Genomic DNA, 23,609 nt, shown 5'->3' with positions numbered 1-23,609 from the left:
CCCAGTCTCTAGTAACCATCCTTCTATTCTCTCTCTCTGTGAATTCAATTGTTTTGATTTTTAGAGCTCACAAATAAGTGAGAACATGCAATGTTTGTCTTTCTGCGCCTGGCTTATTTCACTTAACATAGTGACCTCCAGTTCTATTCATGTTACTGCAAATGACAGGATCTCATTCTTTTTTATGGCTGAATAGTACTCCATTGTGTATAAATACCACTCTTTATCCGTTCATCTGTTGATGGACATTTAGGTTGATTCCAAATCTTAGCTATTGTAAGCACTCCTAACAAACATGGGAGTGCAGATATCTCTTCAATATATGATTCCTTTTCTTTTGGGAATATACCTAGCAGTGGGATTGCTGGATTGTATGGTAGTTCTATTTTCAGTTTTTTGAGGAACCTCCAAACTGTTCTCTATAGTGGTTGTACTAATTTACATTCCTACTAACAACGTATGAGGGTGCCCTTTTCTCCACATCCTTGCCAGCATTTATTATTGCCTGACTTTTGGATAAAAGCCATTTTAACTTGAGCAAGATGGTATCTCAGTGTAGTTTTGTTTTGTAGTTCTCTGATGATCAGTGATGTTGAGCACTTTTTCGTATACCTGTTTGCTGTTTAAATTGGATTATTAGATTTTTTTTCCTGTAGAGTTATTTGAGCTTCTTATATATTCTGATTATTAATACCTTGTCAGATGGATAGTTTGCACATATTTCTCTCCCATTCTGTGGGTTGTTTCTTCACTTTGTTGACTGTTTCCTTTGCTGTGCAGAAGGCTTTTAACTTGATGTAATCCCATTTGTCCATTTTTGCCTGTGATTGTGGGGTATTACTCAGGAAATGTTTGCTCACTCCAGTGTCCTGAAGATTTTCCCCAATGTTTTCTTGTAATAGTTTCATAGTTTGCGGTCTTAGATTTAAGTCTTTAATCCATTTTGATTTGATTTTTTTGTATATGGCAATAGATAGGGGTCTAATTTCATTTTTCTGCATATGGATATCCAGTTTTCCCAGTACTATTTATTGAAGAGACTGTTTTTTCCTCAGTGTATGTTCTTGACACCATTGTCGAAAATGAGTTCATTGTAGGTGTATGGATTTGTTTCTGGATTCTCTATTCTGTTTCATTGGTCTGTGTGTTTGTTTTTATGCCAGTACCATTTTGTTTTGGTTTCTATAGCTCTGTAGTGTAATTTGAAGTCAGGTAATGTGGTCCCTCCAGTTATGTTCTTTTTGCTCAGGATAGCTTGGCTATTCTGGGTCTTTTGTGATTCTATATAAATTTTAGGATTGTGTTTTCTGTTTTTCTGAAGAGTGTCATTGATATTTTGATAGAGATTGCGTTGAGTCTGTAGGTTGCTTTGATTCTTCCAATCTATTTTTTTGTGTCTTCTTCAGTTTCTTTCATCAGTGTTTTATAATTTTTATTGTAGAGATTGTACACTTCCTTGATTGAGTTAATTCCTAGGTATTAAATTTTATTTAAGGCTATTATAAATGGGATTACTTTTTTGATTTCTTTTTCAGATTGTTCACTGTTGGCATATAGAAATGCTACTGATTTAGTATGTTTATTTTGTATCTTGCAACTTTACTAAATTTGTTTATCTTTCTAATAGTTTTTGTGGGGAAAAGAAAGAGAGATCAGCCTGTTACTGTGTCTATATAGAAAGAAGTAGACACAAGAGACTCCATTTTGTTCTGTATTTGAGATGCTGTTAATCTGTGACCCTACCCCCAACCTTGTCCTTGCAAGAGACATGTGCTGCGGTGACTCAAGGTTTAATGGATTTTGGGCTGTGCAGGATGTGTCTTTGTTAAACAAGTGCCTGAAGGCAGCTTGCTGGTTAAAAGTCATCACCATTCTCTTAATTTCAACTACCCAGGGACACGTACACGGCCAAAGGTCACAGGGACCTCTGCCTAGGAAAGCTAGGTATTGTCCAAGGTTTCTCCCCATGTGATAGGCTGAAGTAATGCTAAAAGGTTTATGGAGATGTTTGCATATGCATCTCAAGGCACAGCATTTTCCTTTAAACTTATTCATGTCACAGAGGTTTTTGTTCATATGTCTTACTGCTGATATCCTCCCTACAATGATCCTATTGTCCTGCCACTCCCTTATCTTTAAGATGGTAAAGATAATTATCAGTATATACTAAGGGAACTCAGAGACTGGTGCAGGCGTGGGTCCTCTGTGCTGAGCGCCGGTCCCCTGGGCCCCCGCTTTTCTTTCTCTATACTTTGTCTCTGTGTCTCATGTCTTTTCTCAAGTCTCTCGTTCCACCTAACGAGAAACACCCACAGGTGTGGAGGGGCAGGCCACCCTTTCAGTTTTTTGTTGGAGTCTTTAGGTTTTTAAAAAATATAAGATCATATCATCTGCAAACAATGATAATTTGACTTCTTCTTTTCCAATTTGGATGCCCTTTCTTTCTTTCTCTTGTCTGATTGCTCTAGCTAGTACTTTCAGTATTATTTTGAATAACAGTGGTGAAAGTGGGCATCTTTGTTGTGTTACAGACCTAAGAGGAAAGGCTCATTATGATACTAGTCATGGATCTGTCATATATGGCTTTTATTATGTTCAGGCATGTTCCTTTTATACCCAGTTATTTGAGAGTTTTCATCACGAAGTGATGTTGAACTTTTATCAGATGTTTTTTGGCATCAATTGAAATGTATGGTTTTTGTCCTTCATTTTGTTGATATAATTTGTCACATTGATTGGTTTGTGTGTGTTGAACCATCCTTGCATCCCTGTGAGAAATCCCACTTAGTAGTGATGAATGATCTTTTAAATGTATTGTTGGATTAGGTTTGCTAGTATTTTGTTGAGAGTTTTGGCATCAATATTCATCAGAGATACTGGTCTGTAGGTTTTTTTTTTTCTTTTTTTTTGATGTGTGTTTGGTTTTTGGTATCAGGGTAATACTGGCCTCATAGAATGAGTTTGGAAGCATTCTCTCCTCCTCTGTTTTTCAGAATAGTTTGAGTAGGATTGGTATTAGTTCCACTTTAAATATTTGGTAGAATTCAGCAGTGAAGCTATTGGGTCCCGGCCTTTTCTTTACTGGGAAAGTTTTCATTACTGCTTTGATCTCCTCACTTGTTACTGGTCTGCTCAGCTTTTGGATTTCTTCCTAGTTCAATCTTTGTAGGGTGTATATGTCTAGGAATTTGTCTGTTTCTTGAAGATTTTTCAATTTTTTGGCATATAGTTGCTCATAGTAGTTGCTAATGATCCTTTGAATTTCTATTGTATCAGTTGTAATGTCTCCTTTTTCATCTACGGTTTTATTTACTTGGGCCTTTCTTTTTTTTTTAGTCTGGCTAAAGCGTTGTCAAATATGTTTATCTTCTAAAACACCAACTTTTTTTATTGATCTTGTATAATTTTTTCATTTCAAATTCATTTATTTCTGCTCTGATCTTTATTATTTCTTTTCTTCTACTAATTTTGAGCTTAGTTTGCTGTTATTTTTCTAGTTTTAACTTTAAGGTGCATTGTTAGATTGTTTGAAATTTTTCCAGTTTTTTGATGTAGGTGCATATAGCTATAAGCTTCCCTCTGAATACTGCCTTTGCTGTATCCTGTAAGCTTTGGTTTATCATTTGTTTCAAGAAATTTTTCAATTCCCTTCTTAATTTCTTCACTGAAGTGGTCATTCAGGAGCATATTGTTTAATTCTTATGTGTTTGTGTAGTTTCCAAAATTCCTCTTGTTACTGATTTGTAGTTATATTCCATTGTGGTCAGTGAAGATGCTTGATATTAATTCAGGTTTTCTTTCTTTCTCTCTTTCTCTCTCTCTCTCTTTCTCTCTCTCTTTCTCTTTCTTTCTTTCTTTCTTTCTTTCTTTCTTTCTTTCTTTCTTTCTTTCTTTCTCTCTCTCTCTCTCTTTCTCTCTCTCTCTCTTTCTTTCTTTCTCTTTCCTTTCTTTCCTTTCGTTTTCCTTTCTTCCTTTCTTTCTTTTCTGTGTTTTAAGACTTGTTTTGTGAACTAACATGGTTTATCCTTGAGAATGATCCATGTGTTGAGGAGAAAAATGTGTATTCTGCAGCCTTTGGATGAAATGTGTAAATATCTATTAGATCCATTTTGTCTATAGTGCAGAATAACTCTGATGTTTCTTTGTTGATTTTCTTTCTGGGAGATCTGTGCAGTGCTGAAAGTGGGGTGTTGAAGTCTCCAGCTGTTGTATTGGGGTCTGTCTTTCTCTTTTGCTGTAATAATATTTGCTTTATGTATCTGAGTGCTCCAGTGTTGGTTGTGTATATATTTATAATTGTTATATCCTCTTGCTGAATTGACGCCTTTATCATTATATAATGACCTTTTTTTGTCTCTCCTTAGAGTTTTTGTCTTGAAATCTGTACTCCTTTTTCTGATACGAGTATAGCTATGTCTGCTCTTTTTTGTTTCCATTGCCATGGAATATGTTTTTCCATCCCTCTCTTTTCCATCTGTGTGTGTCTTCATAGGTGGGGTGTGTTTCTTGTAGGCAACAGATCATTGGATCTTGTTTGTGCCTCCATTCAGCTACTCTGTGTCTTTTGACTAATGAGTTTAGTTCATTTACATTCAGTGTTATTATTGCTAAGTAGGAACTTTCTCCTGCCATTTTGTTACTTGTTTTCCTGTGGTTTTTGGTCTTTTCTTCCTTCTTTCCTTTTTTCCTGTGTTCCTTTTAGTGAAAGGATTTTCTGTGGTGGTATGCTTTAATTTATTGCTTTTTTTTGGATGTGTATCTGTTGTATGTTTTTTGATTCAAGGTTACCATGAGACTTACAGATGCTGTCTTTTTAAAAATAAATTTTTTTATTTTTAAAAAATTTTATTATTATTATTTTTTGAGACAGAGTATTGCTCTGTCTCCCAGGCTGGAGTGCAGTGGCGTGATCTTGGCTTACCGCAGTCTCTGCCTCCCAGGTTCAAGTGATTCTCATGCCTCAGCCTCCCGAGTAACTGGGGTTACATGTGTGCTCCACCACGCCTGGCTAATTTTTCTATTTTTAGTAGAGATGGGGTTTTGCTGTGATGGCAAGTCTGGTCTCAAACTCCTGGCCTCAAGCAATCCACCTGCCTCGGCCTCCCAAAGTACTGGGATTACAGGTGTGAGCCACTGCGCCAGTGCAAATACTATCTTATAACCCATTATTTTAAACTGATGACAGCTTAACACAATTGCATAAACAAACTTGCAAAAAGAAAGTTAATAAAAACTCTACACTTTAACTTTGTCCCTGCTGCCTGCTTTTTAACTTTTTGTTGTTTCTCTTTATGTCTTATTTCACTATTTCTTGAAAAGTTGTTGTAGCTGTTATTTTTGATTGATTCATTATTTCATCTTTCTACTTCAGTTAAGAGTACTTTATACACCACAGATACAGTGTTATACTCTTCTGTATTTTTCTGTATGCTTACCATTACCAGTGAGTTTTGTACCTTCAGATGATTTCTTCTTTCATTAATACCCTTTTCTTTCAGATTGAAGAACTCCCTTTAGCATTTCTTGTAGAACAAGTCTGGTGTTGATGAAGTCCCTCAGATTTTGTTTGTCTGGGAAAGTCTTTATCTCGCCTTCGTACTTAAAGGATATTTTCACCAGATATACTATTCTAGGTGAAGGTTTTTTTCCTTCAGCACTTAAAATATGTCTTGCCACACTCTCCTAACCTTTAAGGTTTCCACTGAAAAGTCTGCTGCCGATTAGCTGGGTATGGTGGTGCACACCTGTAATTCCAGCTACTCGGGAGGCTGAGGCAGGATAATTGCCTGAACCCGGGAGGTGGAGATTGTAGCGAGCCAAGATCCCAAGATTGTGTCACTGCACTCCAGCTTGGGTGACAGAGCGAGACTCTGTTTCAAAACAAAACAAAACAAACAAAAAAACAAAAGTCTGCTGCCAATTGTATTGGAGCTCCATTGTATGTTATTTTTTTCTTTTTTCTGGCTGTTTTTAGGATCCTTTCTTTATCTTTGACCTTTGGGAATTTGATTCTTAAATGCTTTCTTAAATCTTTGACCTTTGGGAATTTGATTCTTAAATGCTTTGAGGTAGTCTTCATTGGGTTAAATCTGCTTGGTGTTCTATAACCTTGTATTTGAATGTTGTTATCATTCTGGTTTGGGAAATTGTCTGTTATTATCCCTTTGAATAAAGTTTCTACTGTTACTTCTTTTTCTACCTTTTTTTTCTACCTTTTCTTTAAGGCCAGTAAATCTTAGATTTGCCCATTTAAGGCTATTTTCTAGATGTTTTTGGTGTGCTTCATTGCTTTTTATTTTGTTTTCTTTTGTCTTTTCTAACTGTGTAATTTCAAATAGCCTGTCTTCAAGCTCACTAATTCTTTCTTCTTAATGAGAAGAGATTAAGAAGAGAAGAGAGAAGAGTCTCTTCTTAATGAGAAGAGACTTTGATGTAGTCCACATCATGTCAGTTGCATTTTTAACTCTGGAATATAAGCTTGATTCTTTTTAATTTTGATCTCTTTGTCAAATTTATCTGATAAGAATTCCGAATTCCCTTTCTGTGTTGTCTTGAATTTCTTTGAGTTTCCTCAAAACAGCTATTTTGAATTATCTGCCTGAAACGTCATATATCTCTCTTTTTCCAAGTTTGATCCCTTGTGCTTTATATTAGTTCATTTGGTTAGGTCATATTTTCCTGAATGGTGTTGATGGTTGTAGATATTGGTTGGTGTCTGGGCTTTAAACAGTTGGGTATTTACTGTAGTCTTCAGAGTCTGAGCTTGTTTATGCCTGTCCTTGGGAAGGCTTTTCAGGAATTTGAACGATCGTGGGCCCCAATCCCAACAATGCTGTGGCTTTTGGAGACTTGTTAGAGGTATAGCCTTGGCAGCCTTGGATAAGATCTGGAAGAATTCTCAGGATTACCAGGCAGAGATTGTTGTTCTTTTTCCTTACTTTCTCCCAAACAAATTGGAGGGCTAAGTCACTTGGAATTGGGGGTGTGGTGATGCAGGCCCCTCTTTGGTCATCATCCCTGGGATTGCTGTGGGTCAGACCTGAAGCCAGCACAGCACTGGCCTTGCCCAAGGCCCTTCCCTTCAGGGTGGCGGGTTTTTCCTCAGGCTCCAGGTGTGTCCAGAGATGCTGTCTGAGAGCCAGGGATTGGAATCAAAAACCTTAGCAATTTACCTGATGTTTTCTTCTGTTGTGGCTAAGCTGGCACTCAATCCATAATACAAAGGTTCTCCCACTCTTCCCTCCCCTTTCCACAGGCACAGGAACCTCTCCTTGTGGCTACCAACACCACCACTGGTCCACGGGCTCACCCTTCAGGGCAGTGGGCTCCCTGAAGTAGATCCGGAAATGCTGTCCAGCGTAGGTGTGGACTCAGGGACCCCAAGAGCCTGCTTTTTGCTCTTCCCCACTGTGACTGAGCTGGTACCTAGGGCACAAAACAATATTCCCTTTACTTTTTCCTCTGCTTTTCTTAAACAGGAGTCTTTCACCGTAGCCACCATAGCTGGGAATGTGCCGGGTCACCCCTGAAACCAGCACATGTCAGAGCCCAGGGCCCACTGCATACTCCCTGGGTATCAGTGGTGATTATTCGGGACCCATTGGTTCTTTGGTCAGCAGGTAATGAATCCTGCCAGGATTGAGTTCTTACCTTCAAGGCAGTGGGTTCCTTTCTGGCCCCTGGTGTGTCTACAGATGTTGTCTTGGAGCTAGGGCCTGGAATGGGGGCCTCACGGCTCTGCCTGGTGCCTTATCCTATGGTGGCTTAGCTGATATCCAAAATATAAGACAAAGTTCTCTTTTTTCTTCACTTTCCTCTCCTTAAGCAGAAGGAAGTAGACACTTTCATTGCTACAAGTTGCACTGCCTGGGGTTAGGGTAGGGATGGCATAAGCACTCCCTTAGCCATTCCAGCTGGTGTCTGCCTAGGTTGTGTGCCGTCCTAGTTCACTGTAAGCCCAGCCTCACACTAGGAGTTGCCTAGAAGTATAGTCCTAGACTGCCTTTCAGATTTATCTAGGACCCTGGAGCACTTCAGCCTGTGGTGGCAAGTCTTGCCAAGAAATTCAAGTTCCAACTGCTATGATGGGCAATTCCCCTCCGGTTCGTGCTGGTCCAGATCCTCCCTCCCTATGCAGGTGCTGGCTGAGCCCAGCACGTCTTCATTGTCTGCTGTGCCAGGGCAGCACTGAGTTTAATGTACTGTTTTCCAATACTGTGCTCTCCTTTCTCAGAGTGTACAGATTTTCTCTCCACACCACATGGCTGCTGCTGGGAGTGTGGCAGAGGGTTGGTGTTGGCAATTCAGGACTCTCCTACCCTCCTCAATGCCTCTTTTGGCAATATGAAGTTAAAGCCAGGTACTGTTATTGTCCACCTGATTTTTGTTTCTTGTAATGGTGCTTTTCTGTGTCCATAGTTGTTAAAATTTGGTGTTCCAGTGGGAGTGATGATTGGGATATGCTTCTATTCCACCATCTTGCTCCACCCTCCTCTGTAATTTTACTCTACCCTCCTCTGTAATTTTTCTCTACCCTGCTCTGTAATTTTACCCAGTGAACATACTTTGTGTGTGGTCTGAATTCTTTGTATTTATTGAGACTTATTTTGTGGCCCAGAAAATGGTCCGTCTTGGTAAACGCTCTGTGAACAATAGAGAACAAGTGTATATTCTACTTTTCTTGGTTGGAGTATTCTAACAGTATTGATCAGATTGTGTTGGCTGATGGTATTGTTCAACTGTACTATATTCTTGGTGATTTTTTTTTTTTTGCTTGTATCAGTTTTTGATAAGGAGTATTAAATCTGACTTTAATTGTCAATTTTCTAGTTTAAATTTTGTCAGTTTTTGCTTCATTTATTTAAGCTGTGTTATTAGGTGCCTAAATGTTTAGGATAACAGTGTCTTCTTAATTGCTTTCTTTATTCATATGAAATGACCTTTGTTACCACTGGTAACAGTCTTTACTCTGGAATCCACTTAGTCTGATATATATAGCCATTCTAATTTCTCCTTGATTTATGTGAGTATATGTTTTTTGTCCTATTACTTTAAAACTGTATGTGCTTTTATATTGGAAGTACAGTTTTTTTTTAGGTAGCATGTAGTTTGATTTTGCATTTTATCTAGTTTGACAATCTCTGACTTTCAAATGGGGGCATTTACACCATTTCGTCCTAATTTTCATAACTAACCATGTGTTCTTATTGGCCCCATTTCATTAAAGAGGTAAGAAACTGAAAGTTAGAAAGAATAATTGACTGCCCAGTGTTGTACATAGTAAATGGTCAAGCTGTGGCTTAAATTCATAAACAGTCTCCAGCATTCCGTCTTAAAACTACTAAACTTTTACTGTAGTAGGAATCTTAAGAGAGATTTTAGAAAAGCTTAAGATTGTCATGGAAATACTTACATTTTACAGAAAGTTCATGTTGATGGTGGTGAGAATGGTAGTTTCAGTGGGAAAGTTTGATATTAAGGGAACTGCTTTAAGATAGTAGAAAGAATTTTTTTTTTTTCTATACTTTCAACACTGCACTTAAATTTTTTTTTTTTAATTAAAAAATTTGTTTTTGAGATAAGGTCTTGCTCTGTTGCCCAGGCTAGAGTACAGTTGTGCAGTCATAGCTCACTGCAGCGTTGATCTCCTGGGCACAAGGAATCTCCCTGCTTCAGCCTCCTCAGTAGCTGATACTATAGGTGCACACCACCATGCCTGGAGAATATTTTACATTTTTAGTAGGGCCGAGCTCTCTCTGTGTTACCCAGGCTGGTCTCGAACTTCTAAGCTCAAGTGATCCTCCCACCTTGGCCTCCCAAAGTGCTAGGATTCCAGGCATAAGCCACCACACCTGGCTGTAATACTTCATTTCTGACACTAAATATGTGGGGTTTTTTCCCACGCCAGCAAATTCTTGAATTGTCCCCATACACTGACTGGATGGTCCTACTGTTTAACTAAATTCTGACACTAACTGCACATGGTTAGTGTAGACCCTGCAGGTTAAGGGCTCAGTCCCACAACACTGCTCTCACTTCACATGACAGTCACAAATCTGGGTCTTCTAAACTTGTGACCAACTGGCTGTAAACTGGGGGTTCCCAGCACCCTCTTCTCAGGTTCCATAATTTGTTATAACAGCTCGCAAGACTCAGGGGAATGCATACTTATATTTACTAGTTTTGTTATAAAAGATATTCTAAAGTATATGGGTGAACAGCCAGATAGAGAGTACATAGGAGGGCCAGGCGCGGTGGCTCACGCCTGTAATCCCAGCACTTTGGGAGGCTGAGGCAGGTGGATCACAAGGTCAAGAGTTCGAGACCAGTCTGGCCAACATGGTGAAACCCCATCTGTACTAAAAATACAAAAATTAGCCGGGCGTGGTGGCGTGTGCCTGTGATCCCAGCTACTTGGGGGGCTGAGGCAGGAGAATTGCTTGAACTTGGGTGGTGGAGGTTGCAGCGAGCCGAGATTGTGCCATTGCACTCTAGCCTGGGCAACAGAGCAAGACTCTATCTCTGGGGGAAAAAAAAAGAAAAAGTACATAGGATGAAGTGTGTGAGAAGGGAAATGGAGCTTCCAAGCCCTGTCTGGGTGTGCCACCCTGCAGCACCTCAGTGTGTTCAGCCTGCAAGCTTTTTGAACCCTATCTTTTAGGGATATTTACGGAGGCTCCATCACATAGTCATGATTGATTATTAACTCAGTTTCCAGCCCCTCTTTCCTCCATGGCGGATAGGAATGGGGTGGGGCTAAAAATGAAGTTTCTAACCATGGCTTAGTTTTTCTGGTGACTAGCCCTCAGACTAGCTCTCTATCCAGGGGCCTGCCAAGAGTTGGCTCATTAGAATACAAATTTCCTGTCACCCGGGAAATTCCAAGTAATTTAAGAGCTCTGTGTTAGAAATTGGTATCAAAGACCAAATATTAGAACAAAAATGCTCCTAGCTCTCCTGTCCCTCGAGAAATTACAAGGTTTTGGGAGCTCTGTGTTAGGAACCAGGGCCACAGACCAAATACCTATTTCTTATATGCCACAGCTGGTATTGTGATAGTTTAGGGGAGAGGTACTGATATTCTCCACTAAGACATTGGTGCATGTATATATCTTAGTATAAAGAAAGGAGGCCAGGTCTGAAAAACATTTAAGTTGAATCAATAGTTGTTAATTGGAAGCAGGAGAGAAGGGAAGACCTCTCGAAGGTGTCTGGCTCATGAGATTGGGAAAATGGTGACATTTGGATGATTAGGAGGCAGGAAAGATAAGAGATAGGAGCTAAATGAAGTATACTGAGTCTGAGTATATAGGAGCCTTAGACTAAGGAGGTGACAATAGAAATTACAAGGAAGAGTTATGAGATGTTAAATAAGCCTTAGGAAGGCAAGGATAAAGGAAACTAATGAGGTTTGAACCTGAACTGTTGGTAGATAATGAATGCAACATTTTGGGGTGTGAACTGATTTGGACCGGGTAGAGTGGAGCAGGCAATGTTTTGTTTGATCTTTACCTCTTGAGTTTGTGGAAATACCAAGTAGACAATTAGATTTATGTGATTGTTGTTTGGGAGAGGACAGATCTGGAGACATGCAGAGTAAATTTAATATGCTTTCCTGATGCAATCAGGAATCTCAAGGTCATTTATTTGGGTATTTCTGTTTTCAAGCATATGAGCTATATGTAAGATTATATATATTATATATATCATGTGAAACCTTCAAACTTTCTTATTTTTGGCAAAGTTCTTTGTTAAATACCGAAATTTGAAGGAAAACAAAGAGCTAGTCATTGAAAAATCATTGCGAAACCAGACAGATATTAAAGATACATTTTAGGTATATATTTTAAACTGAATTAGAATAAAAGAAAAATTAATCACTTTAAACAGGTATGTTTATGTTGTGAATTTCAAATGACAAATCCCAATTCTCTATTTTGAATAATTAAAAATCTACAGAAAAAATGGAAAGAGGGGTGTAATAGATACTCATGTATGTTTTAGATTCACTGATTGTTAATTTATTTGCCACATTTGCTACATTACTTTATTTCTGGCTCCCTCTATATTGACATACACTTTTTCCTTGAACAATTTGAAAGTAAATTTCAGCTACCATGACACTTCATTTTTAAATACTTACATGTCTATCTTGTAAGACTAAAGGCGTTCTTCTTCATAACCACAATACTGTTAATCACACAAGAAATTTAATCCTGGCTAAACCTATTACTTAATATATAGTTCATAGTCACATTTCCCCAGTTGTCCTCTAAATGTCCTTCATAGCTTTTTTTTCCCCTTCCCATTTCAGATATAATCAAGGATCATGAGTTGTATTTATCATGTCTTTTCATGTCTCTTTAATGTCCTCCCTGCCTTTTTTTTTTTTTTTTTTTTTTACCTTTTATGACATTGACATTTTTGGAGCCTAGGCCATTTGTTTTATAGAATATCCTGTAATCTAGATCTCTCTGATTGTTTCCCTATGATTAGATTCAGATTAAACATTTTTGGCCAAGATTACTACATGGTTGTTGATGTGTACTTCTCATTGGATCGTATCAGGGGGTACATGATGTCAATTTGCATGATTATTGGTGATGCTGACTTAGTGAAGGTATCTGATCTCCTTTCTGCAATAATACATATTTTTTGTAATTAATAAGTAATTTTAAGTTAATCCCTAGTATTCCTAGAAAGTAATAAGCAGTCTGGAGTGAAACCAATTATGTGCATATCATGTAACTTGATTCTAAATTTTAAAGGTGAAGAATAGGTTTTGGGGGCTCATATGGAAATAGAGTGAGAATGGAATGTAGGACATGTGAGAGGAAGGATGTGTGTGAGATGAGGATGCACAGGTAGAGCCTTTGTGCCATGCTAAAACAGGAACAGTTGAAGGGTTTTAACCTGCTGTTGATTGGGGTGATGAAATTGGATTTGTGTTTTAGAAAGATAGTTTTAGCAGCAGGAAGGATATTATGTCCGGCCTACAGATGATGAAAGGCTGGATCCAGTTGGCAGAGAGAGGAAGATTTGAGAAATATTTATGATGTTAAAATTGACAGAATTTAGTGATTGGCTCAATGTTTGTTGTGGAGATTCAGAGTTTTTTTGTAGTACAATATTTAATAGAATTGCCTGACTCATTGCCTAGATTGCGCTAAATGTAACATTCAAGGAATTAGATTTTATAAATTATAGACACATGGTCTTTTGGCTTCTCTTATAGTTTTCTCTTATTCTTTGTACTTATTCTACTTTTTTGAGGACCATTTGAAGGACATTAACATTGTGATTCCATTTAGAGGAAAGATTGCTTCTCGATTTATTCTACCCAAAATGTACACCTAGGTCTGCTACTAAGCTTTTGGATAGGATAGAACAGAATTTGGTACTCTCTTAAAATTTCTTCGCTAGGTAGAGTAAGATTTTGTTGCATATGATCTGTATGTAAGGTCACCTCTAGCTCTAAAATTCTGATACTATGATGTTTATTTTTCTCTCAGACAGCCCATTTTATTTCTTGGAAAATTCTTAATGTTTTCTTTGTCCATTTATGTTTTTCTAAGATGTTCTCAGTGCAGCTGAGTCTTGGTGAGCAGACATGGGAATCCGAAGGCAGCAGTATAAAGAAGGCTCAACAGGCTGTTGCCAATAAAGCTTTGACTGAATCTACGCTTCCCAAACCGGTTCAGAAGCCACCCAAAAGTAATGTTAACAATAACCCAGGTATGGCAGTGACTCCTTCTGTTATGTTGTGTGCTATGTGTTCTGCTCGTTGTATGTTTCATTTATAGCAGGCCAGTAACAGAGTGAGCAAGTATTAATAGTACACATATGCCCATGCCTATACACACACATAGGCGGTAGCATAAAAATAACTGAAGGAGGCTTGGTGTGTTGGCTTATGCCTGTAATCCCAGCACTTTGGGAGGCTGAAGTGGGTGGATCACGTGAGGTCACGAGTTTGAGACCAGCCTGGCCAACATGGTGAAACCCTGTCTCTACTAAAAATCTCAGGTGGTCTGCCCACCTTGGCCTCCCAATGTGCTGGGATTACAGGTGTGAGTCACCGAGCTTGGCTCTTGATATTCAGTTTAGAACATTTATATGACATTTATTAAGAAACCTACAAATTTGGCTGGGAGCAGTGGCTCAAGCCTGTAATCCTAGCACTTTGGGAGGCCAAGGTGGGCGGATCACAAGGTGAGGATTCCGCGACCAGCCTGGCTAGCATGGTGAAACCCCGTCTCTACTAAAAATATAAAAATTAGCCGGGCATGGTGGCGTGCACCTGTAGTCCCTGTTACTCAGGAGGCTGAGGCAGGAGAATTGCTTGAACCTGGCAGGCTGGGGTTGGAGTGAGCCGAGATTGCGCCACTAGACTCCACCCTGGGTGACAGAGCACGACTCTGTCTCAAAAAAAAAGAAACCCCACCACAAATTCCCCAAACCACTTGCATGTAAAATACTGCTAAGTAAATGACTGTTCTCATTTTAAGCTCCTAAGAATAATTTTCAAGAGTTGTTCTCATTGTATACAATACCAACAACATTATATATCGTTATTTTTTTAAAAAATTATTTCAATAGTTTTTGAGGAACAGGTGGTGTTTGGTTACATTGATAAATTCTTCAGTGATGATTTCAGAGATTTTGTTGCACCCATCACCCATGCAGTGTATGCTGTACCCAATGCATAGTCTTTTACTCCTCATCCCTCTCCCAACCTTCCCCCAGAGTCCCCAAAGTCCATTGTATCTTTTTTTTTTTTTGAGATGGAGTCTCGCTCTGTCACCAGGCTGGAGCGTAGTGGTGAGATCTCGGCTCACTGCAGCCTCTGCCTCCTGGATTCAAGCAATTCTTCTGCTTCAGCCTCCCAAGTAGCTGGGACTAAAGGCATGTGCTACCATGCATGGCTAATTTTTTGTATTTTTAGTAGAGATGGAGTTTCACTGTGTTAGCCAGGATGGTCTTGATCTCCTGACCTCATGATCCACCCACCCCGGCCTCCCAAAGTGCTGGGATTACAGGCGTGAGCCACTACGCCCGGCCTAATTTTTTTCGTATTTTTAGTAGAGACGGAGTTTCACCATGTTAGCCAGGATGGTCTCGATCTTCTGACCTTGTGATCCACCCACTTCGGCCTCCCAAAATGTTGGGATTACAGGTGTGAGCCACCATGCCTGACCCATTGTATCATTCTCAGTGCTTTTGTGTCCTTATAACTTACCTTCCATTTATAAGTGAGAACATACTACATTTGGTTTTCCATTCCTGAGTTACTTTACTTAGAATAATGGTCTCCAACTCCATCCAGGTGGCTGCAAATGCCATTATTTCATTCCTTTTTATGGCTGAGTAGTATTCTGTGGTGTATATGTACACCACATTTTCTTTATCTGTTCATTGATTGGTGGGCATTTGGGCTGGTTTTATGTTTTTGCAATTGTGAATTGTGCTGCTATAAACATGTATATACAAGTGTCTTTTTCATATAATGACTTCTTTTCCTTGGGTGGATGCCCAGTAGTGGGATTGCTGGATCAAATGGTAGTTCTACTTTTAGTTCTTTAAAGATAATCTCCATACTGTTTTTCATAGTGGTTGTACTAGTTGACATTCCCACCAGCAGTATAAAAGTGTTTCTTTTCGGCCGGGCATGGTGGCTCACTCCTGTAATCCCAGCACTTTGGGAGGCCGAGGTGGGTGGATCACGAGGTCAGGAGATCGAGACCATCCTGCCTAACACGGTGAAACCCCGTCTCTACTAAAAATACAAAAATAATTAGCCGGGCATGGTGGTGGGCACCTGTAGTCCCAGCTACTTGGGAGGCTGAGGCAGGAGAATGGTGTGAACCCGGGAGGCGGAGCTTGCAGTGAGCTGAGATTGCGCCACTGCACTCCAGTCAGCGACAGAGCGAGACTCCCTCTCAAAAAAAAAAAAAAAAAAAAGTGTTTCTTTTCACCACATCCACACCAACATCCATTATTTTTTTATTTTTAAATTATGGCCATTCTTGTAGGAGTAAGGTGGTGTATTAGTCTGTTCTCACACTGCTATAAAGAACTTCCTGAGACTGGGTAATTTATAAAGGAAAGGAAGTTTAAAGACTCACAGTTCTATATGGCTGGGGAGGCCTCAGGAAACTTACGGTCATGGTAAAAGGTGAAGGGGAGGCAGGCACCTTCTTCATAAGGTGGCAAGAGAGAAAATGACTGAAGGAGGAACTTGCCAAACATGTACAAAAAATCAGATCTCATGAGAACTCAGTCACTACCATGAGAACAGCAAGGGGGAAACTGCCCCCATGATTCAAATTCCCTCCACCTTGTCTCTTTGTTGACACATGGGGATTATGGGGATTGCAATTCAAGATGAGGTTTGGGTGGGGACACAGCCAAACCATATCAGGTGGTTTTGCATTGTGGTTTTGATTTGCATTTCCCTGATAATTTGTGATGTTGAACACTTTTTCATATGTTTGTTGGCCATTTGTGTATTTTCTTTTGAGAACTGTCTATTCGTATCCTTAGCTCACTTTTTGATGGCATTATTTTTTTCTTGCTGATTTGAGTTCCTTGTAGATTCTGGGTATTAGTCCTTTGTCAGATACATAGTTTGTGAAGATTTTCTCCCACTCTATGGGTTGTGTGTTTACTCTGCTGATGATTTATTTTACTGTGCAGAAACTTTTTAGTTTAATTAAGTCCCATCTGTTTATCTTTGTTTTTGTTGCATTTGCTTTTGGGTTCTTGGTCATGAAGGCTTTGCCTAAGCCAATGTCTAGAAGAGTTTTTCCAATGTTGTCTTCTAGAATTTTTATGGTTTCAGGTCTTAGATTTAAGTCTTTGATCCATCTTGAGTTGATTTTTGTATAAGGTGAGAGATGAGGATCCAGTTTCATTCTTCTCCATGTGACTTGCCAATTATCCCAGCAACGTTTGTTGAAAATATAAAGTGGGGAAAGTGTTCTTTCCCCAGTTTATATTTTTTGTTTGCTGTGATGAAAATCAGTTGGCTCTAAGTATTGGGCTTTATTTCTGAGTTCTCTATTCTGTGCCATTGGTCTATATGCCTATTTTTATAGCAGTATAGTGCTGTTTTGGAGACTATAGCCTTATAATATAGTATTAAGTCAGGTAATGTGATGCTTCCAGATTTGCTCATTATGCTTAGTCTTGCTTTGGTTATGTGGGCTCTTTTTTGGTTCCATATGAATTTTAGGATTGTTTTTTCTAGTTCTGTGAAAAATGATGATGGTATTTCGATGGGAATTGAATAGAATTTGTAGATTGCTTTTGGCAGTATGGTATTTCCACAATATTGATTCTACCCATCCAAGAGTTTGGGACGTGTTTCCATTTGTTTGTATCCTCTGTGATTTCTTTCAGCAGTATTTTGTAGTTTTTGTTGTAGAGTTCTTTCCACTTTCTTTGTTAGGTATATTCCTAAGTATTTTATTTTTTTGCAGCTATTGTGAAAGGGATTGAGTTCTTGATTTGATTCTCAGCTTGGTTGCTGTTGGCATATAGCAGAGCTACTGGTTTGTGTACATTTATTTTGTATCTTGAAACTTTACTGAATTCATTTATCAGATCTAGGAGCTTTTTGGATGAGTCTTTACTGTTTCCTAGGTATACGATCATATCATCAGTGAACAGCAACAGTTTGACTTCTTCTTTATCGATTTGGGTGCCCTTTATTTCTTTCTCTTGTCAATTGTTCCAGCTAGGACTTCCAGTACTGTGTTGAATAGAAGTGGTAAAATTGGGCATCCTTGTCTTGTTCCAGTTCTCAGGGGGAATGCTTTCAACTTGTCCCCTGTTCAGTATAATGTTGGCTGTGGATTTGTTATAGATGCTTTTATTACCTTAAGGTATGTCCCTTCTATGCCGATTCTGCTGAGGATTTTAATCATATAGGGATGCTGGATTTTGTCAAATGTTTTTTCCTTGTTGAGATGATCATGTGGTTTTTGTTTTTAATTCTGTTTATGTGGTGTATCATAACTTGTGGACATTAAACTATCCCTGCATCCCTGGTATGAAACCCACTTGTTCATGGTGAATTACCTTTTTTATATGCTGTTGGATTCAGTTAGCTTGTATTTTGTTGAGGATTTTTGCATCTATGTTCATCAGGGATTGGTCTGTGGCTTTCTTTTTTTGTTATGTCCTTTCCTGTTTTTGGTATTAGGGTGATAATGGCTTCATTGAATGATTTAGGGAGGATTCCTTCTTTCTCTGTCTTTTGGAATAGTGCCAATAAAACTAATACCATTTCTTTTTTGAAAGTCTGTTAGAATTCAGTTGTGAATCCGTCTGGTCCTAGGCTTTTTTTTTTATTGTTGTTGGCAGTTTTAAAATTACCATTTCAGTCTTGCTGTGGTCAGTTCAGAGTTTCTGTTTCTTCCTGGTTAATCTAGAAGGGTTGTATATTTCCAGGAGTTTATCCAGCTCCTCTAGGTTTTTTAGTTTGTGTGTGTAAAGGTGTTCATAGTAGCCTTGAATGATATTTTGTATTTCTGTGGTATCAGTTGTTATATCTCCTGTTTGTTTCTAATTGAGTTTATTTGGATCTTCTGTCTTCTTTTTTTGGTTAATCTTGCTAATGTTCTATCAATTTTGTTTATCTTTTCAAAGAACCAGCTTTTTGTTTTATTTATCTTTTGTATTCTTTATTTCAATTTCATTTAGTTCTGCTCTCATCTTTGTTATTTCTTTTCTTCTGCTGGGTTTGGTTTATTGTTTCTCTAGTTCTTGAGGTGTGACCTTAGATTGTCTTATTTGTGCTCTTTCAGACTTTTTCATGTAGGCGTTCAGTGCTGTAAACTTTGCTCTTAGCACCGCTTTTTCTGTGTCCCAGAGGTTTTGATAAGCTGTGTCACTATTACTGTTCAGTTCAAATTTTTAAATTTCCATTTTGATTTCATTGTTGACCCAACAATCATTCCGAATTTCCATGTTTTTGCATGCTTTTGAGTGTTCCTTTTGCAGTTGATGTCCAATGCCACTGTAGTCTGAGAGAGTACTTGATATAATTTTGATTTTCTTAAATATACTGTGACTTGTTTTGTGGCTTATCATGTGGTCTGTCTTGGAATATGTTCCATGTGCTGATGACTAGATTGTGCATTCTGCAGTTGTTGGGTAGAATGTTCTGTATATATCTGTTAAATCCATTTGTTGTAGGATATAGTTTAAGTCCATTGTTTCTTTGTTGACTTTCTGTCTTGACGACCTGTCCGGTGCTGTCAGTGGAGTATTGAAGTCCGTCACTGTTATTATGTTGCCCTCTGTCTTGTTTATTAAGGTCTAGTGGTTATTGTTTTGTAAATTGGGAGCTCCAGTGTTAGATGCATTTATATTTAGGATTGTGATATTTTCCTGTTGGACTAGTCCTTTTATCATTATGTTATGTCCCTCTTTGTCTCTTTTAACTGTTGTTGCTTTAAAGTCTGTTTTATCTGATGTAAGAATAGCTACTCCTGCTGGCTTTTGGTGTCTGTTTGCGTGAAATATCTCTTTCTACCCCTTTACCTTCAGTTTATGTGAGTCCTTATGTGTTAGGTGAGTGCCTTGAAAAAAGCAAATACTTGATTGGTGAATTCTTATCCCTTCTGCCATTCTGTATCTTTTAAGTGGAGCATTTAGGCCATTTACATTCAATGTTAGTATTGAGATGTGAGGTACTGTTTATTCTATTCATTGTGCTAGTTGTTGCCTGAATACCTTTTGTTTGTTTTTTCTCATTGTGTTATTGCTTTATAGACCCTGTGAGATTTGTGCTTTAAGGAAGTTCCATTTTGGTGTATTCTGAGGCTTTGTTTCAAGATTTAATAACTCCTTTAACAGTTCTTGTAGTGCTGGCTTGGTAGTGGCAAATTCTCTCAGCGTTTGTTTGCCTGAAAAAGACTTTATCTTTCCTTCATTAATGAAGCTTAGTTTCACTGGATGTAAAATTCTTGACTGATAATTATTTTATTTAAGGAGGCTAAAGATAGGACCTCAGTCCCTTCTGACTTGTAGATTTTATGCTGAGAAAGCTGCTATTTATCGGATAGGTTTTTCTTTATAGGTTAGCTGGTGCTTTTGCCTCACAGCTCTTAAGATTATTTCCTTTGACTTGAGTTTAGATAACCTGATTGACTGTGTGCCTAGGTGGTGATCTTTTTGCGATGAATTCCCCGGGTGTTCCTTGACCTTCTTGTATTTGGATGTCTAGATCTCTAGCAAGGCCAGGCAAGTTTTCCTCGATTATTCCCTCAAATAAGTTTTCCAAACTTTTAGATTTTTCTTTTTCAGGAACACCAGTTATTCTTAGGTTTGGTCGTTTAACATAATCCTAAACTTCTTGGAGTCTTTGTTCATTTTTTTAAAAATTATTTTTCCTTTGTCTGTGTCAGATTGGGTTAATTTGATTGGGCCTTGTCTTTGAGCTCTGAAGTTCTTTCTTCTGCTTGTTTGATTCTATTGGTGAAACTTTGCAGTATATTTTGCATGCCTCTAAGTTTGTCTTTCATTTTCAGAAGTTGTGACTGTTCTTTATTTATGGTTCTATTTCTCTGGAAATTTTTTTCATCCATGTCTTGTATTATTTTAAAAAATTCTTTAAGTTGCGTTTCACCTTTCTCTAGTGCCTCCTTGAGCTACTTAATAATCGACCTACTGAATTCTTTTTCTGGTAATTCAGATATTTATTCTTGGTTTGGATCCATCACTGGTTAACTAGTATGATCTTTTGAGGGTGTCACAGAACCTTGTTTTGTCATATTACCAGAATTGTTTTTCTGGTTCCTTCTCATTTGGATATACTGTGTTAAAGGCAAGATCTTGGACTCAGTGGCCGCTATTCAGATTCTTTTATCTCATGGGGTGATCCCTTGATGTGGTTCTGTCTCCCTTCCCCTATGAATGGGGCTTCCTGAGAGCTGGACTGCAGCGATGGTTATTTTTCTTCTGGGTCTAGGTACCCAGTGGAGCTATTGGACTCCAGGCTGGTATTGGGTAGTGTCTGCAGAAAAAGCATTTGCCCTAGGCTACAAGCCTTCCTGCTGAGAAAGCAAGCAGGGCTTTCAGGCCTTGCCCCTCCCTGCCTGCCATGGCTTCTGTTCTCATATCTATACTTTCCATTGGCACCTTATTCCCCCCAACCCTGCCCAGATTCTGCCCAAGAAAATTTGCATTCGGTCAAAATTATTACAGCATTCAGCTAGAAGTCTTTCTCACTGTGGTACTTCCCCAATTCCACTGACTGCCCTCCCCGAAGACCCCTGTGAGATAAAAGTAAGAAAAAAAAATGGCTTCCCTGGGGACTGGGAGTGCCTACAGGGCTCTCTTACCACTGCTGCTTCTAGTTTTTTTTTTTTTTTTTTTTTTTTTTTTTAATAGATGGAGTCTTGATCTGTCGCCCAGGTTGGAGTGCAGTGGCGTTGATCTTGGCTCACTGCAGCCTCCGCTTCCCGGGCTCAAGCAATTCTCCTGCCTCAGCCTCCCAAGTAGCTGGGATTACGGGTGTGCACCACCATGCCCAGCTAATTTTTTTTTTTTTTTGTATTTTTAGTAGAGACAGGGTTTCACCATGTTTGGCCAGGCTTGTCTCCACTCCTGGGCTCAAGCGATCCACTCACCTTGGCCTCCCAAAGTGTTGGGACTGCAGGCATGAGCCACCATACCTGACCTGCTGCTTCTATTTTTATATTTCACTCAGCTCTCTAAATTTGTTTCAGCCCTAGGTAAGGTTAAATTCTTCTCCTGTGATCTGGATTTTCAGGTTCCCCAGTGAAGATGTGTGTTTGGAGGCAGACTTTCCCCCTCTCACACTTCGGGCACTCAGTGTTTCACGGAGTAGTGGCTGTGCATTCTTTTGGTTTTCCTGGTATGTTCTTGTGGTGGTTCTTGGAGCAGAGTTTACATTGTGAGTCTCCACGTGCTGTTTTGTCCCCACGAGTGGGAGCTGCAAGTTAGTCCTGCCTCATATCCACCATTTTCTCCAGGTGACCTCAGTGAATCCGTATGTCTCGTTATCTGTTGGGAAAGGCAAACCTGAATTTTGGGCATAGTGTATTAATTGATAATATTAGGTTAATGGAATTCCTGTAACTTTAGTACCTGCCGTATATCCATTTTCTCATTCATTTGTTAACTGATTAATTCAAGTGGTTACCTTCTAGTCAATATTAATTTCGCCTTAGGCATTTTTGTTATGGAGATTAAAAAAAAGATTTTGTGCCTGTCAGTAATAACTCTAAAATCTATTTAATCATTGTCTACTTGCTTATATTCATAATCAGATCACATAGACACTTGTTTCACTCTCACGTGGTCTGTGCTAAGTTGACATATTCTGCTCTTTCAAGGACTGCTCTGCAGAATCCATGGCTTTGGTTACAAGTCTCTTTGCTTGTGTTCAACTGATTGCCGTATTTATTAAGCTTAAATAAGCCAAAATATTACAATAGAAAAAAATAACTTATTCTCTTCATTTTGAAGTTCCTAAAAGATTGTCTACATCTTTAATTTTTAAAAGCCTCTTTAGAATACTGGTTGATCATTGGTAGCATACCACCACCATGATTTATTTAATACTTGCTTTTTACATGTCTAAGAGGTATACAACATTGTCCTTTTCAGTGAGGGTCTTGCAATCTTATATATGAACACAGAACTGGATGGTAAAGATTAAGTGCCAAGTAGACAATAACAGCCGTCAGTATCACAGGTCATGATAAACGTGGACTGAAGTAGTTGAAGTAAGATACAGACCTTGAACGAAAAGTAGGCAATTATAGAGGAGAAGAAAGACTATTCTAGCCAGAGAGAATACTATGAGGAAGGGCTTTGAAGTAGGAATCTGGACAATGGATTTGGTTAAAAAATAAAAATAATAATAATAATAATAATTGTTATAGATGGTTTTTATTTAGAGCAGGTAAATGACTAGTAGGAGGTAAGACTGGAGACGTAGTTAGTGAATTGGGACAACTTGAACGCCAACTTTACGAGATTAAGTTTTATATGTAGCTGGGAGGAATTTATATTCATGAGTAATGCATGATACATTTAAAGGAGTATTTTAGGAAGTTCAGTTTGACATGTAAAGGGAAGGTGGGAGATATTAAAAGCAAAGAAACCATTGCCATAGTTTATGGGTGAAGAAAGAAAGAGACTTACGTACATTGAGTACTGTATGCCTCCCGCTCTGCAGGAGTGTTGAGAGTGGTATTTGGAATGGAACAGAACAAGCTGTCTAAGGCATATAATGTAAAGCAAGAGCAGTTAATTGTATGCTGAGCTCTGGGTCAAGTCCATATTTAGAGGATTATAGCAGGAAGTAAACCAGCAAGAGTCAAAGGAAGGAAACAGGAGAGTGTCTGAAAGGCCCCAGTGGAGATAAGAATTTCCATGGTTGAGTGTTGTAGTGAGCTGAGAGAATGAATAAATTATTTGGTGTAAACTTTTAAAATAAAGTATAATATTATATACAGACAAGGGCACATTACAATTATAGAGCTTGATGAATTTTTATGCTGTGAACACTATACCACGTTTTACTAGTGCTATGGAAGCTTCCCTCATGCCCACTTCAATCGGTTAAACAA

General features: G+C 38.7%; 1 protein-coding gene across 50 annotated transcripts in view; it reads left to right on the top strand.

The window, feature by feature from the left end:
- The window catches only part of STAU2 (staufen double-stranded RNA binding protein 2), a 332,499-nt gene that overhangs the window by 45,210 nt on the left and 263,680 nt on the right, over positions 1-23,609 (top strand). For 45 of the 50 annotated variants that reach the window (XM_073999008.1, XM_073998994.1, XM_073999011.1 and 42 more), the window contains one exon: positions 13,575-13,734. The exons of the other annotated variants lie outside the window; for them this stretch is intronic. In XM_073999008.1, the coding sequence (XP_073855109.1) occupies positions 13,575-13,734 (160 nt within the window). The remainder of the gene's footprint in view (positions 1-13,574; positions 13,735-23,609) is intronic. 50 annotated transcript variants of the gene reach the window in all.

The sequence above is a fragment of the Macaca fascicularis genome, chromosome 8 (genome assembly GCF_037993035.2).
Source record: "Macaca fascicularis isolate 582-1 chromosome 8, T2T-MFA8v1.1".
In the NCBI taxonomy this organism is placed as follows: domain Eukaryota; kingdom Metazoa; phylum Chordata; class Mammalia; order Primates; family Cercopithecidae; genus Macaca; species Macaca fascicularis.
The sequence above is the reverse complement of the archived record's forward strand: the minus strand, read 5'-3'. Positions and strand labels throughout refer to the sequence as shown.